This window comes from Lycium barbarum, chromosome 6 (assembly GCF_019175385.1).
Source record: "Lycium barbarum isolate Lr01 chromosome 6, ASM1917538v2, whole genome shotgun sequence".
In the NCBI taxonomy this organism is placed as follows: domain Eukaryota; kingdom Viridiplantae; phylum Streptophyta; class Magnoliopsida; order Solanales; family Solanaceae; genus Lycium; species Lycium barbarum.
Window position 1 is genome coordinate 46,907,375 of NC_083342.1, and position 20,080 is coordinate 46,927,454.

General features: G+C 39.2%; 1 protein-coding gene across 1 annotated transcript; it reads right to left on the reverse strand.

Annotated features, from left to right (window-relative positions):
• Positions 1 to 11,387: 11,387 nt before the first annotated feature.
• LOC132644018 (uncharacterized) lies at positions 11,388 to 15,175 on the reverse strand. Its single transcript, XM_060360557.1, has 5 exons — positions 14,430 to 15,175; positions 12,705 to 14,361; positions 12,361 to 12,547; positions 11,825 to 12,306; positions 11,388 to 11,693 (listed from the first exon to the last, which is right to left on the reverse strand). The coding sequence occupies exons 1-5, from the start codon at positions 15,173 to 15,175 to the stop codon at positions 11,388 to 11,390; spliced, it is 3,378 nt and encodes a 1,125-aa protein (XP_060216540.1).
• Positions 15,176 to 20,080: the final 4,905 nt, after the last annotated feature.

Below are 20,080 nucleotides of genomic sequence, written 5' to 3' on the forward strand. Positions count from 1 at the left end.
CTTACATACTCAGTACACATTCCGTACTGACCCCTTTTCTTCGGGGGCTGCGTTTCATGCCACGCAGGTACACCCAGATGAGTAGAAGCCAATGTAGAAGATGTTCCAGTAGTGTTGGCAAGCTCCACTTGCTCCTGGAGTGCTTCCGAGTCAGAGTATATGTGCTATGATTTCTGATGAATGTTAGAGACTTTGCAGACAGAGTCGTGGGTATAGAATGTCAGTTTTGTAAGCGGCTCCAATAGCCGATATGTCATTCTGTGTTATGTGATAAATTCTACATGATTATAGATTTTGTTTGATTTGAGAATAACGATGAAAAAGAATATTTCTGAAACCTGTACTATGTACTTCATCTTTATTTGATTTAAAAGTTCAGGAAGATTATGTGTGCACTAAGGGTCTGAGGGTTCGCTCGGCCCTAAGTAAGGGTCGGGTGCCCATCACACCCTAGGGAGATTAGGGTGTGACACAATGACATTGAACAGGTGGCACCGCTGTAGCTACGCCTCTGAGGCAAGCTTCACCATACACACAAGGTCATGACAAATATCATGGGACAATCATTGGGAACTATATGTTTGAAATAGATCCAATCAACGGCAACCCTTACCAATTGAGAGATGTGCCAATTTCATTGAACATTTACTTCGCCAAACGGATTGCTTGCATTGTGGTTTAATGAAAGATTTTATGACTCATGGATTTAATTTTTGATTTGATGAACTCATATACAAGAGGATTGAACATAGAATTGGGTTAATTTTTTGGAAAATTTTTGTCACGACCCAACCCCCATGACTGGCACCCACACTAACTCCTAGTGGCCGAACCAATACGCCTAACCATCTACTCATTCAAGTCCATTTTTATTTAGCAATTTAAATCAGTTCATAACAGTTTAAACACAAGATTAATCAAAAGTAGTCATGCCATAAACAATAATGTAAATGCAGAAGTCCTAAGTGTTACAACCCCAAAATTCGAAAGTCACTGTACAAGGACTCTAATCCAAAACATGTCTAAAGACTTTATACTTTCTGAAATAAATAAACATCAATTTCTGGAATGGAAATAGACATTAGATAAGGAAGATCGTTGGGCGGCCTGGCATGGATAGAAGCTTACCCTTAATCTATAAGCAAATGGCCTCAACACTAAATGTGAGGACCGGTAGCAGTCTCTGGATCACAATCTGCACTCAAAAGAATGCAGCAAGGTAGTATCAGCACAAACACTATGTACCGGTAGATATCATAGGCGGACTTAGATTAGTATCATGCATGAATCATAAAGTCAATAAAATAGACAAGCCAGTCAACAACACAAAATCAGTAGCCAACACCAAGTAAATCAACGATATTAATAATCAAGCCAACCAGAGATATTAACAATCAAATCAACAGAAATAAGCAATGGAATAAACCTCCCAACAACAACCTTACTTACTCAGCCACTGATCACTCAAGTACATACATGCTAATTGATGTCTTTGCCCAATAGCCATGACCTGCAGGGGATCCATGGTGTTCATGTACCACTCATTCTGGAACGAAGCTTGGACCATGAGTCTATAATAGGCCACATCCTCACCCCCTGTCAAATGTGCTTTTTTCATATATAGGTCACATCCTCACCCCTAGTTAAATGTGCAATTTCACAACACACACACACACACACACACACACATATATATATATATATATATATTGTCACATCACTTTCAATGATTGGTTATCAAGTAGTATCTAAATTTCATCAAAAAGATCATATTAACTTCTCCGCACAATTGTCATCAAAAGGTAGATCACAACACATCGAACAATGGCATTAAGCCCACATTATCACTCAGTCAATAGCATATAGGAATTTCAACCACACATTATGCCTTAAGACTAGACATGCTTTCTATAATCAATCTCATAACATATGCAATCAACTAATCAAAGTCTAACTCATGTAGATCGTAACCTACCTTAACTGCAGAGCTGGACAAAAGCAAATTACTTCGTTATAGCCTTCCCCCTCCATAATGCCTCGCAACGCTTAAAGTCTAGCAATTCAGATGCTAAATAAGTCACAATTACCCTAGTCAACAATATCAATACAATGAACACCCTTCCACTTTACCCCTTTCTAATGGGTGAATGCTTACTAGGTGTAAATCATCCTAACATTGTCCTTAGCAACCATGAACTATCAAGTTATAAGGTTATTCAATCAAATTACCTCTTACAAGCAGTTTCTATGGTCAAGCTACCATCCTTATGAAACCCTAAGCCTCAATTCAGTTAGTTCATGCCACTAACGGTTCAATTCTTGATTAGAAAGTGATAACCTAAGCCTTTAGATGATAATCACACAATAATATTCATAACACCAACTACTGAAGGTCTATTAAGTTCTTGGGTTACTAGCCTCAATTCACCATTATAGACCTATTAGAATGATGATAATCTCAAAAATGAAAGCGTAATGAAGGAAGGAATGATTGCGACTTATCTCTCAAGAATATTCTTGCCCTAGCTTTAGAATTATTCCCTTGGTGCTCCTTGGGAATTGTTTTGGAGTTTTATGAATAAAGAATTTGGATCTAAGTGTTTAAAAGCTGAGATTCTGTCCCGTCGACCACTGCGGCGACCATTCTGTAGCTACAACGGTCTCGCTATAACGGGCAACGTCCCGCCGTAGCATACCTAAACTAAAAGCTCACCTCTACTGTGGCGGCACAGACCCGTTATAGCGCGAGCGCTTCAGCGGTCTAGTGTCCGTCATAGCAGACCTCCCCATTTCCCTTGAGTCTGCGGCGGGTGAGGACCATCGCTACAGCGGCCCCGCTGCAATGGTTCATCATCCGCCGCAGCGGTTCTGCTAAGCCAGTAAGCTCGCTAATTTACACAGGTTTTCACTCTACCACACCACACTTCATCCGAGGCCTCACAAACACGAACCAAACGTGGACATTAATGAAAAAACACCATATGGACTCACCCATGGCCTCGGAATCCCAAAAGGAGATCTAATTTCCTAAGTCACCCCCAATAGACTCGATACAATCAAACAATAATCACAAGCAAGACAAATTTTCAGTTCTTAGACTTTTATATTTGGGTTTCTATTTGGTAAAGTGATCCTAGTTTTTCCCTAACGATCGAGAGGGTCATTACATCAGATACCAATTAAAACACCGTTCATCCCCGAACGGACAAGGATGAGGAATCTAGGAAAACGGTACCCGTCTCAGCAAAATTCTGAGGATACTTGCTACGCATATCCGATTCTGTTTCCCAAGTAGCTTCCTCAACTGGGCGATTCTTCGACTGAACTTTCACGGAGGATATTTCCTTCGACCTCAACTTACGAACGTCTCTATCTAAGATAGCAATAGTCTCTTTCTCATACGTCAAATTCTCATCTAGTAACACCGAATCCCAAAGGATTATGTACGAACCATCGCTATGATACTTCTTCAACATCAAAACGTGAAATACCGGATGAACGCCTGATAAGACCGAAGCTAAAACCAACTTATAAGATACCTCCCCCACATGCTTGAGGATCTCAAATGTCCTAATGAATCTCGGGCAAAGCTGGCCCCTCTTCCCAAACCTCATCACACCCTTCATGGGTGAAACTTTCAACAAGACTTGCTTTTCTTCCTTAAACTCAAGATCTCGGACCGTGTGGTCCGCATACTTCTTTTGCCTACTCTGTGCTGCCAAAGGCTTAGCTTGAATCACCTTCACCTTCTTTAAGGACTTTTTCAGAAGGTCAGCACTCCAAGGTCTCACCAAAAAAACGCATCGAACCAACAAATAGGGGACCTACACCTCCTCCCATACAAAGCCTCAAAGGGAGCCATGTCGATGCTCGAGTGGTAGCTATTGTTGTATGCGAACTCTGCCAATGGTAATAACTGGTCCTAGTGACCACCAAAATATATCACACAAGCCTGAAGCATATCGTCAAGAACCTTAATAGTCTGCTCGGACTGCCTATCAGTCCGAGGGTGGAAAACTGTACTAAGGTCCACCCTAGTACCCAATTCCTCATGCAGATGCTTCCAAAATCGAGATGTAAACATCGTGCCTCTATCGGAAACGATGGAAATAGGGATCCCAAGTAGTTTAACAACCTCACGAATATAGATCTTGGCTAATTTCTCAGAATCATAAGTTATCTAAACAGGTATAAAATGAGCCGACTTAGTCAACCTGTCAACGATAACCCATATGGAATAAAATTTCCCCAATGTCTTTGGAAGACCTTCCACGAAATCCATTGCTATTCTTTCCCACTTCCACTCAGGAATGGGCATCTTCTGAAGTGTACCCCTAAGTTTCTGATGTTCATACTTCACATGTTGGCAGTTCAAACACTAAGCAACAAACTCTACTATGTCACGCTTCATCCTGGCCCACCAGTAATGTTGTCTCACATCTTGATACATCTTGGTAGTGCCATGATGAATGGAATACCTCAAACTGTGAGCCTCTGCCAGAATAGTCTTGATCAAATCACCCATACGTAGCACGCAAACTCACCCCTTAATCCGTAATACCCCCTCTTCGTCGATCACGGCCTTTTTAGCCTCACTACGCAACATCTTGTCACGAATTTTACACAGCTTAGCATCCTCAAATTGTTTAGCCTAACTCTGCTCCAGAAACGATGCACTAGCCTCAACACAAGCCAACACTTTGCTCGTGCTAGACATATTAGTCTCATGAAACTGTTAGCTAGAGCCTGAACTTCTCTAACTAACAGACGCTCCGAAGAGATCAAACGAGCCAGACTTCCTACTCAACGCATCGGCCACCGCATTCGCCTTACAAAGATGATATAGAATGGTGATGTCATAATCCTTCAATAGCTCCATCCATCTCCGCTGCCTAGAGTTCAGATCCCTCTGAGTGAACACATGCTGCAGGCTATGATGATGAGTGTACAACTCACAATGGACACCATACAAGTAGTGCCTCAAGATTTTCAGCGCAAACACCACTGCTGACAATTCCAAGTCATGAGTAGGATAGTTCTTCTCATGACTTTCAACTGTCTAGAAGCTTAAGCAATCACCTTCTTTTTCTGTATCAAAATAGCACGCAAATCAGAGCGTGAAGCATTAAAATAAACAACAAAATTCTTGCCCTCCACGTGTCACACCCCGACCTTACTAGGGTGTGATGGGCACCCGACCCTTACTTAGGGCCGAGCGAACCCTCAGACTCTTGCCGCACATAAAATTACGTCGGACTTTTTAAATCAAATCAGGCAAAATACGCAGTAAAATATTTTATTTATTTATTTATTTATTTATTTATTTTTTGAAATATTCTTTTCAGAAATATTCCTTCTCGAATCTTCCAAGCGAACAAATCTGTAGTCATACACAATTCAATACACAACACAGACCAACATATCGGCTGACGGAGCCGCTTACAGACTGACACACCATACCCACGACGCTGTCTGCAAAGTCTCTACCATATATCAGACATCACAGCACACATACTCTGACTCGGCAGTACTCCAGGAGCAAATGGAGTTTGCCATCTTCGCTGGAACATCTTCTATAATATCTTCAACTCATCTGGGAGTACCTGCGCGGCATGAAACGCAGCCCCCGAAGAACAGGGGGTCAGTACGGAATATGTACTGAGTATGTAAGGCATGAAATACAGAAAGCAGAACCATAATCGAAATAAATAGTAAAAAGGGTAAGCATATTATCCAGATTGCCGAATTACTTACTTCTCAGACACAGATCATACAGACCAATACAGATCATACAGGCCGACACAGATCGTAGAGACCAATACAGATCATACAGACCTTACAAATCATACAGAGCATATAGAATGCTGACATACTCACTTTCCAGACACAGATCGTACATACCGTTGTCAGATATCAGAAGGAGTGTGGCACGTACAGAACGCACAGATAATGTCATACGTCGGACGGAGTTCAGAACGTACCGATTGCTCCGATGATGTCATATATCAGACGGAATACAGAACGTACAGTATACTCGGATAATGCCATATATCGGACAGGATTCAGAACATACAGATTACTCAGAGGATGTCATATAGCAAACGGAATACAGGATATACGGAAGGTCAGAATGCTTACTCTCCAACACAAGTCATGCATATCGGAATCGGATATCATATCACATACGCGGTAACCCCGGGGACATATACCATGCCGGGACAAATACCATATCATACATACGGTAACCTCGGGGACAAATAACACGCCGAGGGACCGGTCACATCCTATCATATACATGGTAACCTCGGGGACAGGTAACACGCCGAGGAACCGGTGAACAATGCCAAGGGATGCGCACGATAACATAGGGACGTGGTCGCCACTCCTACCTTTGGCGCCACAACACATCATATTTCAGAAAATTTGCTCCGATCTCCGTCACACATCATAACATAACCACGGTACCCGGGGGCGGACAGATAACACGGCACCCCGAGCCCGGACACATCATACTTCATAATATATCCTCGGTAACCGGGGACGGACATATAACACAGTACCCCGGAACCGGACTCATCACACTTCGGAATTCATATATGGAACCCGGCCCTCAACAGAGGACTCGGCGAACCATCCGCACGATACATACCGGCCCGGGACTCGGTGAAGGAAATCATAACATATGCACGAGCAGAATAGTGAGAAACCACATGCATAGGAATCAAGACTCGACAGAGCAGTATGCTTACCGATACCTGGGGACTCGGAACAGATTTCAGGTCAATCCGACGTAGTATGAGAAAGTTACAAGCGTTCAAAGTACAGAACGCTTTATAAGCATTTCAGAAGCCTTTTTCGGGAAATCAGAATCATAGTCATATCAGACACCTTCAAATGTCCTTACGAATCAGATCAAATAGAGATTTCGGAACCATACTTACGTATAAGAAAATTATAGACGTCTTGATACAGAAACCTCTTCGAACATTTCAGAGCAATCCGAGATCGTATACGGAAGTTAGGGACATTAAATCTTACAGAAGTTCTCGAACCAGAATAAACATATCAGAATGCTCTTATCAGGATACTGATTTCGGAATTCTCATATCAGGATACTTATATCGGAATACTTATATCAGCATACTTACATCAGAATACTTATATCAAAATACTCATATCGACACACTTATATCAGAAGACTGATATCAAAATGCTTATATCAAGACACTTATATCAAAATACTTATATCAGAATACTTATATCAAAATACGTATATCAGAATACTTGTACCAAAATACTTATATCAAAATACTTATATCAAATACCTATATCAAGGGATGAACTAGGATCACAAGCTCAGGTCAAGAAGTGAATTAGAATCATAATCAGACTCAGCATCACAGAACAGAGTTACCCCAAGGCAGCATAGCACATTATACCTTACTTGGCTCTAGGACATGCCAAAGAAAGAAAGGGTAAGCCTTACATACCTGCGCCGTGACCAACTAGTTACGCTTGTGCCTCCAACTTGTTAATCTACATTCAAGAGGATTCATCCATTCATTAGATTCGTTGTCACATACTTGCCCTAATCTTTTCAAACACATTCTCTTATATTCTGCCGGAATTTCGGCAGTATCTCCCCTGTAAATGTACCAACCCCGAGAATATGGCTCGGCCCAATTCAACAATAACCCAACGAACAACCAAGCTATGGCATCAATAATCAATTCAAGAATACATTCTAACATTAGTAACTCTTTTCTACATAGTTCATCAACATACCATTCACTAGATGTCTCAAGCTAATTCCAATGCTCATACATTCATTACTAACTCAAGATCAACCAAATACCATTCAAAAGCATTTTATACCATTCTACAACATATACAAATTTTCCACCAAGACCACAATCCATCCGAAACCCCCAAATTTTTAGCATATAATTTCACAACACATTTTCATCTTCCAAATTCATAAACCACATTAGCAACTAGCATGTTAACTACATCATTTGCACAAATACAAGAAATGACACTATAATCTCATTAGCTTTCAAATCAGTCCATAATCATTCTAACATCAATTTAAACCACCAAGTTCCCATTCCCATCATAGAATACATATCAACAACAATCAAATTGCTACATAGAAATTTATTCATTTTTCCTACACAACACACATACCACACGGCCAAGACTCCAACACCTATAACCTAATGAGTTTCATCCACTTTCATTGTCAACATAGAACATCCAACAACTAAAACACCAAACAAAATAATTACACCATTATTCCTACATACCACATGCATGCACGACCAACACCCAATTTCCATGCTTTCATGAATTTCATCCATTCCTATATACAACAACATACACAAGCCTCCTATAACATACAAAAGAACATGAATTCTTACCTTTTCCTCCCAACTTCTTTACTACACCAAAGTGCGGAAAACAATGAAACGGATGGCCTATCTTCCGAAACAATTACACCACGATGTAGAGGGCCCTTGAATTAGTAGGAATACATGAAGAAAATAATTTTTGGAATTAAAATTGAAGACTTGGATTTCCATGGTCATGGCCGAAACCATGGCCTTCTTGCTCTCTTATTTCTTTCTTGAATTGTCTAGAATGCAAGTGATAGATTTTTGTCTTCTTTTTCAAGACTTTAGTCCTATATATACATATAGTTTTAGTGGCATGTGAGGGGCACATGCCCCTCTCTAGAATTTTCTTGAAATTCCATAAAAAGAAGACTAATTTGTCATCCTTTTTAATTCTTTTTCTTTTTCATTTCATATATATATATTTTGTCACATGGCCAATATGGCCCTTTTTAAATTCTCATGAACCTTTTGGTGAAATTCCCGTTTTTCCCTTATTCTTTCCGCAATATTTCCATAAGCCATTTTGCGAATTTCTCTTCTTTCCCTTAGCCTCTTACCATATTTCCATACTAATAATAGTCACAAATAATATTCATGACAACTTCTGCATTAATATAACTTTTGAAAATGGTTTCGCCCTTAACTTTCCACGACGACTTTAGAATTTCCAAACGTACAATATACGGGCTATAACACCACGGGCAATGCTAGAATAGGAGCTGTAGTTAACAAGATCTTGAGCTTCTTAAAGCTCTCCTCGCACTCATCGGACCACTAAAACGGTACCTCTTTCTAAGCAAGCGGGTCAAATGAGAAGTAATAGAGGCAAACCCCTTCACAAACCGACGATAATAACTAGCCAGACCCACAAAACTACGGATTTCGGTCACTGATGTGGGCCTAACCCATTCCCTGACGGCTTGAATTTTATGCGGATCCAGTCCTTCGAAATTACCTGCCCCAAGAAGGACACAGAAGACAACCCAAACTTACAATTGGAGAACTTAGCATACAACCTCTTCTCCCGTGATACCCCAAAAGCAATCCTCAAATGTTTCTCATGCTCCTTTTTACTTCTAGAGTACTTTTTTTTTTATAAAGCCACCAGAAAGGTGGAAATTTTATTGAAAAGAAAATTATGTACATATCAATCCAAAAGTGATTGATCAAAGAAAGAAAAACAGCAAAATACATGAAAAAAAACAGCAAGTGGAAAAGAAAATACAGAAGGACAATGTAACAGATTAGTGACAACTATAAATCCAAGGGCCTTGACTTGATAACACCTATCACACCTTCAAAGTCTCACATGTGGAATGTTCCAAATCATGTGAATCATTCTACAGGCAGTCTTGAATATAATAGTGTTCATCTGTGGGCATCTTCTGCTGTATATGATCTAGGCCACTCTCAAACTTGTACCATTACCAAACCAGCATTAAGCATATCATGGAATGTTGTAACATCCATAGTAAGGAATGAGCATGATGAACACACTAATATCACCTTAACACAGATTCTGCATCAGTCTATGCTTCAGTTTGCATATTGGAAATGGCTCTTTTATATGCCTGATCTTCAGTCTGGATCTTTATCTAATGTTGTTCTTATTCTCAAATTGGAATTCCAGCCTTCACTATGTTCAATATCCTCCTAGCTTTACTTGGTAAGTCATGGAAACTATTAAAGTGAATTGTACATGGACATATGTAGCATGCACCTACTAATTTTTACAACATTTGAGTTTGATGCATCTCTTTCAATTTAATACCTGCCCCTAGCTTAATCCTTTACATGAAACCATCCTCTAAGTACAGCCTGATATCCATATCATGAGCATCACACCATTTATATTAAGGAATGAGCATGCATAGCACACTGATACCACCCTAATACAAATGTTGTAAATGCTCACAATCAGTTGGAAAACTGTGATCACAGTAGTGGCAATTCTGCTGTCAGTCTGGTGCTTTATCTTGGATGGTTCTTATTCTCAAATTTGGGATTTCTCTCTTGTCTATGTTCAGAATCCTCTTGGCTTGACTTGGAAATTCTTGAAAACTATGAAACTGAAGTGTACCTCCAAGGGACCTTCCATTCTTCCTTTAAAATCATCTTCATAGACATGGAATCAGTCTCTATGATCAATGGGAAAAGCTGCTTTTCCACACAATACCTCATTCCCATCCTAATAGCCTCAGCCTCAGCCACAATATTTGTTCCATCTGTCAAAGTTTTTGTAGCTGCATACACCAAGTCTCCCACATCATTTCTTATACAAAAGCTGCAGAACTTGGACCTGGATTTCCTTTAGCAGCTCCATCAGTATTACACTTGAAAACACCAGATACAGGTTCTCCTCCATTTAATAAGTCTGCATATAACAGTAGGCTTATATTCTTCAAAGAACTGAACAATATGCTGCCATGTAGTTGGAATATTCAGCCTAGGAAACTGAATTTTACACAACATATGAATATTCATGTTTATATCATAGAGCACTCTATTCAGATTCATTGTACCACCATGAAGCCTATTGTTTCTCCACTTCCATATTTGCCATACAACAAAAGCAGGCACTGCTTTAAATATGGATTTCATTTTGAAGTGGCATTTTGCTTCCCACCAACTTCTTATAGCATGTTTTACCTGAATACAATTCATATTCAAACCAGCCCCCATATTGAAGTATCTCCATACCTTTGTAGCCAAATCTCCGCACAGAAATAGATGATTCATTGTCTCCATCTGAGCATTATGACAGCAACAACACTTTGAAACTAAAGGAATGCCAATACTTGCCACCACCTCATCAATTGGGACTTTAAACTTCCACAACCTCCACATGAAGAATGAAATTTTAAAAGGCACACCTTTGATCCACATATTCTGAAATGGCACAGTTACATTAACTTTTTTCCTCAGTAGCTGCCATGCACTACTAACTGTAAATTTGCCTGAACTTGTCATCATCCACCAAGGTCTATCCCATTAATTTGATGCATATTTAATGTCAATTTCCTGTATTATATGCTGCACAATATCTTCAGGAAAAAGCTGCATGAGTTTGCCGATATTCCATCTTCCATCTGTCATAAGTTCAGAAATATCTTCAGCCTGCTCATTGATTTGCCAGGACTGTGGAACCACATAACTAAGAGCACCTAGTTTAGTCCAATTATCAAACCAAATGTTTGAACTTTCAATCTTAGGCTCCCACCAGATTTCCTGTTCTATATTATCCCTATCTTCCAACATCATCTTCCAGACTTGGGATCCTCCCTTCCATTGTACCACCTGAGGAATTTGTTTTTTACAGTATTTATTCCATAAAAAATTAGCCCAGAGAGAACTAGTGGTTCTAAACTTCCACCATAGTTTAGCACATAAAGCTTTAGATGTGTCATAGATAGACCTGAAGCCCAAACCTCCTTCATTCTTGGGAATGCACATGTTAAGCCAAGCTGCCAGTGTCTGCATCTACCTTCTTCCTTATTATTCCAAAAGAATTTAGCAAAGATTCTGTGTAATTCCTTTAGAACACATTTAGGAGGCCTTATAGCAGATAACACATGAATGGGAATACTTTGAAGCACACTTGTAATCAACACTGCTTTTCCTCCATAAGACAGCAGCTTGCCTTTCCATGTTTGTAACCTGTCTTTGACATTCTTCAATAATGCAGTGTAATCCACCTTCCTTTTCCTGGCATGAGTGATTGGTACTCCAAGATATGTAGAAGGAAATTGACCTCTCACAAATCCTGTTGCTGTTGCAACCTGCTGGCTTAACTCATGTGATACTTTGCTGAACATATAAAATGAACTTTTCCCCTTATTTATCAGCTGTCCAGACACTTTCTCATATTCCTTAAGAGTATCCATGATCATTTGTAAAGACTGATTATGTGCTGAAGAAAATATGATTGTATCATCTGCATATGCTAGATGATTCAAATCAGCACTCCACTTTGGCATCCCATATCCAACAAATCCAGGCTGATCAAACAAAGCGTTTAGTGCCCTTGAAAGGACTTCTGCAGCAATGATGAACAAGGCAGGAGAAAGTGGATCCCCTTGTTTGACACCCCTTGTAGAATGAAAAAACCCATGCGCCTGGCCATTTAGGAGGACAACATACCAAGTATTTGCCTACAGCCTCCAAATCAAGTCAATGAAAAATGGAGAAAATCCCATCTTTCTCATCACTTTACGTAATTACAACCATGAGACCCTATCATATGCTTTTTGGCATATCCAATTTAATCACAACATTTGCTGGTTTTCCTCTCTTCCTTATATCAGTTACAATTTCTTGTGTCAATAACACATTCTCAATTATATTCCTTCCTTTAACAAAACCAGATTGATTTGGAGAGATTACCCTGGAAAGTAGCTTATCAAGTCTATCATGAACTACTCTTGAAATGACCTTATTGATAAAGTTGCTAAGGCTTATAGGTCTCATATCAGCAAATGCCTCAACCACAGTCTTCTTTGGCAGCAAAACCAGATTTGTGTGAGTGACTGACTTGGGGAGAGTATGTCTTTCAAAAAAATCTTTAACAATCTTGTATACATCAAACTTTATCACCTCCCAACACTTCTGATAGAATATACCAGAAAATCCATCAGGACCACAAGCACTATCCCCATGTAACTCAAATACAGCCATCTGTACTTCCTCCATAGTAGGTTGTTCAGCAAGTATTAAATTATCCTCCTCCCTTATCAGTTCTGGAATATGATTAAATATTGGAGAATCTTCTCTCACCTCTTCATGAGTAAATTGCTTCTGGAAAACGTTGACAGCTTGAGCAGCAACACTATCAACATCCTCAAGCCAGTTACCAGCATCATCTTTAATCCTCCTAATGTGAATTCTTTTTCTTCTACCTTTTACCAGGATATGGAAATATCTAGTGTTCTTATCACCTTCAGAAAAACAATCTATCCTGGCCTTTTGTCTCCAGAATTCCTCCTCATAATGAAGATACAGCTTGAGTTCTGCTTGTGCCCTCTGCATGACCATTCTATTTTCTTCAGATGGATCTACCTCAAATAACTGCTCCTTAATCTTCACTATTTCTTCTCTAATAACAAGTTGTTTAAAAATGTCACCAAAAGTAGCCTTACTCCATGTACTTAAAGCTGTTTTCAGTTTCTTCATCTTGAGTTTAAATGACAGAAATACATCATCTGATAAAGTTGTTTCCCATTGTTGCTTAACCAAATCAAGAAAAGTATCATGTTCCACCCAGAATTTGAGAAACCTGAATGGTTTTACAAATTTTTGCACTTGATCTCCACATGATACCAGTAGTGGTGCATGATCAGAACCAGTCCTTGACAAATGCTCCACCTCTAAATGTCCAAACCAATTCTGAAACATATCATTGTGTACCATCCTGTCCAATCTTTTAAAAATGCAGTCATTAGCAGTCCTTCCATTCCACCAGGTGAAAGGACTCCCTTTGAAAGGCATCTCATACAACTCACATGAATTCAAACAAAAGGCAAAATCCTCATATTCATGTGGCAAAACTGGTAAACCTCCTATTTTTTCTTCTTCATTCATTATAACATTAAAATCACCACCCACCATCCAAGGAGATGCCATATTGCTAGTCAAGAGATATAAACTGTCCCACAACTGCAGTCTCTCAACTTCTGAGCATTTAGCATACACCATTGTAACCACCATATCTTTATTGAAATCTTGAAAATTCAACTTGACAGTAATAGATTGCTCAGTATCTAATAAAACCTCAACATCAACATTGTGTTGCACAAAGAACCAGATTTTTCCATTACAGTTGGAATTAGCATAAGGCATTCCAAGTTTCCTTCTATATTGCTGAATTTGTCTCTGATGCTGAAAAGGTTCCATCAAAGCTATCAAAAAGAACCTATGATGCTTATTTAACATTTGAACTCTATGAAATGCTTGTTGTGACTTCACTGATCTAATGTTCCAGAAGAAAGTCTTAACAATCATTTAATAGATTTCTTAATGTTACTCCTTATTGAATACCTCACAATTTGTGGAACCTCAGTGTTTTGCTTTCTTCCTTTTCTGAACCCTTTGCTTTGTGATTTTGGAGATACATCTGCCTCTACACACATCTGCTGTTGTTTCAGATCAATAGCAGTACCATCATCATCTTCCTTTTGATTATTGATCAAATTCAACTTATCAGGTACCTCCTGTAGCTTGTGAGAGACTACCTCATGTAAAGCTTTGTTTGGTGATATCCTTACATCAACATTCAGAGGCTGCATAGCTCTAATGTCAGGAATTATAGCCAAAGCTAAATTCTGGTGTTCTGCATCTGCAACTTTGTCAGGATAATAGCTAACCAACTGCAAGTTGCTGTTAGAGCTATGTACCTCTTCATCATGAATATCCTTCAACATTATTGCCTGAGTAGACCTCTCATGATCCATGGAACCAGTCATATCTTTCATCCTCTCAACACAACTATCATTCAAAAACATCTCACCTGCTTGATTACATTCAGACATCTGCTGTATCATATCAGAGGCCTTATTTCCATCCTGAATCCTGTTATCATTCCTTTGCTGATGGACTTCCTCTACATCCTTACTAGTATTATATTCAGTTCCCAATTGCTGATCATCTTCATCAACCCTTCCATATTTCATTACAGATTTTTGGACATCTGCAGGTAGTTCAATATTCTCTTGTTGTTGACAATCCTGAGACTTCTCTGAACCATCAGCCTTTGTAATCTGCAGAGAGAGTTCATTGTCATCCATCAGTGAACTATGAATGCCTTTTGTTCAGGATCATCATTAGGCTGATGTATTTTGGCAATATCACCTATAGTGTGATTATGATTATCACCACTATGGACCTTTATAGCTTCATTGACATAACCTTCTCCCTTTTCCAGAACCTTCACACCATCATGTACCTTATTCTGCATCTTTTTTCCATCTAATTCAGCTGCCACCACTTTTTGTATAACCATATCTTCCTCAGTGACATTCTCCTCCTGATTATCACTGAGCCTATTCACATCAACATCCTGTACTCCATTGTTAAGTATCTCAAATTTGTTTGCTACCTTAACATCTTTGGTTCCATCATCTCTCCTAGTTGGATTCACATTGTTCTTATACAGCCCCTTGTTTCCAGGGTAGGTTACCACAGTACCACTTGATAACACCTTTGGTAAAAATTATTGCACTAGTTTTTTCCACCCCCTATATCTTTTATATCTCCCTTGTTGGAACTGCACTTGTTTACTAGTTCCAGGCTCATCTACACCAACTGCAGCCTTTCCTTTGTTTTGTGACACTACTCCATTATCTGCCAACTCATTTTCAACCAATTGTGGATGCAACACCCAACATTCATCATTGGAGTGACTTTGCAACAAGCACTTTGTGCAATACTTTGGTAAATAGTCATATTGAATATTAACTTTGATTGACTTGACAACCTTTGTTACATCATCTTCAATCTCTATCCACACATACTTAGGCAAATCTGCAAGCAAATCCACCTGCACTTTCACTCTTGCACAGTTTGGCCTGGTCTTATTAATAGTAGCAGCATCTAATTGGATTGGCTTGCCCACTGCAGAAGCCAACGAAAATAAAGATTCCTTGACAAAAAAGGTAGGAAGAAGGTTTGGAAACGAAATCCAAGCCATAGCCATTGAAGTTTCCTTGTCCACACTGAATTTAGAGTCATATATTAATGGCCTCATTTGATATGAATGACCATCTTTTGACTTCAACCAAAAGAAACTTTTTGATAATAGGTTAATAAAGTCTTCCCTTAGATCACATCTTATCAATACATGCCTCTCTCTCAGAAAACCTACACGAACATTACCCTTTATGCCACATTGATGAGGTATAATAGATCTCAACTCGTCTAGTTCAGGCCATCCATACGAAAACTTACCAACAATAGCATAATGTAGGTTTTCAATCCTTTCCATTCGTGATACTTCTGAAGATGACCATCTTACAACATGTTTTCCATCTATAATCTCAACCATCTTCATAGGAATGGATTCACACGTATGCATGGAAGTTTTACTAGATTCATGCAATAGGGTTTGACGATAATTATGAGGTGTGGACGTAGGGATTATTGTTTGTGGTTGGTGAACATTGCTGGAAGAAGCGAGAGGAGGAAGGAGGGAGAGAGGAGGGAATTCTTGAGTAGACAGTGGCTGACCAACCACCATGTGCGGCGGCTGGCCAGTGGCCGGCGTGGCCATAACACTATTAGGGTTCTAAAGTTAGGGTTTGCATGGGAGGAGAGAGAAGAGAGCTTTTTACTTCTAGAGTACACCAGGATATCATTAATGAAAACTATCACAAAAGAATCTAAATAGGGCTTAAAAGCACTGTTCATCAAATCCATGAACACAGCTAGGGTATTAGTAAGCCCAAAAGACATAACCAAGAACACACAGTGTCCATACCTCGTCCTGAAGGCTATCTTAGGAACAACTTCTGCCGAATCTTTAACTGGTGTTACCCTAACCTTAAGTTAATTTTTGAGAACACAAAAGCTCCCTGTAGCTGATCAAACAAATAATCAATATGGGGGATGGGATACTTGTTTTGGATAGTGACCTTATTCAGCTGGCGATAATTAATTCACATGCGCATAGACCCATCCTTCTTTTTAACAAACAACACAGGAGCACCCCAAGGAGAGGCACTCGAGCGAATAAACCCCTTACTCAAGATATCTTGCAACTGCACTTTCAATTAGCTTAACTCTGCCGGCGCCATCCTATAGGGTGGAATAGAGATAGGACGAGTCCCTGGGTCTAAATCAATCCGAAAGTCAATGTCGAGGTCAGGTGGAATACCTGGCAAGTCCGTGCGAAACACATCCGCAAACTTGCATACCATTGGAACTGAATCAATAGGTGGAATATCTGTGCTGGTATCATGGATATGTGCCACAATAAGCTAAACAACCCTCTCTACTAGCTTCTTAGCATGAATGAAGGATATAACTTTCTTAGGGAGGGGACTAAGGTTACCTTTCCACTCAAGTCTAGGTACCCTGGGCATAGCTAAGGTGTTATATCCCGTATTTTGTACATTTGGATATTTTGAGATAATTGCGACAAGTTAAAGACAAGGCTATATTTTGATCTTGTTTGGTATATAAGTTTGTTATAAAAATTTTGATATGGAAATATTAAGAATGGCTAGGGGTAAAAAGGGAAATTCGCAAGATGACTCATAGAAATATGGAGGGAGGCTAAGGGAAAATTTGGAATTTGGAAAATAAATTTTTATGAATTGCAAAACAAAAAAAACAAAAAAAACAAAAAAAAAACAAGAACAAAAACGATTTGGGCTTGAGAAAAATGGCCAAGTGGCCGGCCAACATGAAGTGGGCCAAGGCCCACAAGGTAGCCCAATACTAATGCATAAAAGATGATAATAGAGCTCATTTTTCATTCTTATTCTATGACTTTTCAAGAAACTTGGAGGGAAGCCAAACATAAGGGCCATTCGGCCAACCCTAAGCAAAATTGAAGCCTTCAATCTTGATATAAAAAAATATTTTTTTCTAGTATTCCTACTAATTCAAAGGTCCTCTTTAACGTGGTATAATTGTTGGAGCAAGAAAACCTCTCTTTGTTGCAAGATCATAATTCTAGCCAAGTGAGAAGTTAAAGGAAAAAGGTAAGGATTAATCTTCTTTTTGTATGTTATGGATGGTTATGTATGTTGTAGTATGCAGAAATGGGTGAAATTTATGAAAATATGGAAGCTAGGTTGTGGCCGTGTGTATAGTGTTATGGCCGTGTATATGTGTGGTGTGTAGAAACAATGACTCAATTATTTTATTTAGTGTTTTGGTTGTTGTTGTTGTGGATTCTATGTTGATAATGAAAGTTTGATGATTCTAGTTGAAGTTGTAAGCGTTGAAGAGTGGTTAGGGAAGCTAATGTGACTATAATATTACTTCTTGTATTTATGGAAAATAATGTTGCTAGCATGTGAATTGTTGGTATAGTTCATGAATTTGGAAGAAGAAAATGTATTGTGGTTGTTTTGTTGCATTTGGAAGGTTTCGGGTGGAATGGAGTTTTGGTCGGATTGTTTGAATGTTGTGCGGATTGTTTAAAATGTTCTTGAATCTTGTTTAAATGTTGGATTAGTGTTGGAGTATGCGAGCATTGGCGTTGGTTTGATTGTATGTAGTTAAAGTGAATGTAAACGGAATGCCGTTGAATTATGTTAAAGCGGGTTACTAATGTTAGAATATGTTTCAAATTGATTGTTGGTATTGTTGAAATAATTGTTGGTATGGTTGTTGATAAATTTGGCCGAGTTGGATTCTCGGGGTTGTTGTATTTATAGGGGAGATGCTGCCGAAATTTCTCTAGACAAGTGCTAGTTAGGATTGAATTCCTAAGTACTTGTAGCTAACGTTTGGTATTTAATGACGTTATTGTAGATCTTGGGGAGCCCGAGACTTAAGTTGGGATTAGCTTAGGAAGCGAGCGAGGTATGTAAAGCCTAACCTTTCTTTCTTTGGCATGATCCTTATAAAACAAGTATATGATGTATATGTATGACTTCAAAGAGATTCCTATTCTTAGAGCCACTAGGATGACTAACTTTCTTGATTTCCATAAGCTGTTTCGTATGGTTTTTAATGCGTATCTATGATGTCTGAAGTTCGGCTAATATGTTCCCGAATGGCATTCGAGAGATAATTGATATGACTAAAGTTTTGATCTTTCCAAATGCTAGCACGTTCGATTATTCCATTGAGTCTTTGATATATTTTGATACGTACATATGGTTCCAAAAGCTCTATTTGATTTGATCTATAACGATATCCGAAAGGTACTTGACATGATTATGGCTTTGATTTTCCAAAAATGGCTTCTGAAACGCTTGTAGAAGGTTCTGTACTTCAAACGCTCATAACTTTCTTATACTAAGTCGGATTGACCCGAAACTTGTTTCTGAGCCTTCAGGGGTCGGTAAGTATACTTATCCATCGAGTCTTGATTTATGTGCATATGGTTTCTCACTACTCTGTTCGTGCATACTACTATTATATCGTTCGCCGAGTCTCGGGCCGGTTTTGTCATCGTGCGCACTATGTTATATTTGGCAGTATGATGTGTTACGGTTCCCGAGTCCCCCGCCATAGGGCCGAGTACCGCTTATATATGGCGTTATGATGTGTTATGGCATATGATGTTATGATGTGCTATGATGTTACGATGTGTTCGGGGTTGTACGGGGATTTGAAACCTTCTGGAGTATGATGTGTTGTGGCGCCAGCGTCGGAGTGGCGACCACGTTCCTGAGCCCTATACATGACTTTTATATATGCATCATTTGTGTTTTAAAATGAGCTTCTTGGTATATTGATTTTTATACTCATTTTCCATACTTCGTAATTCCGTTATGATCTTGGTTATTGTATTTCATGCTTTACATACTCAGTACATATTTCGTACTGACCCCCTTTCTTCGGGGGCTACGTTTCATGCCCGCAGGTACAGACGCTCAGTGTGGTAATCCGCCAGCCTAGGATACCTATTCTGCTACTTTGGAGTGCTCCTTTGATCCGGAGCTCATACTTTTGGTACAGATCCTTTTGTTGCACATATTTATGTATATATATGACTATTTGGGGTACGGCGGGGC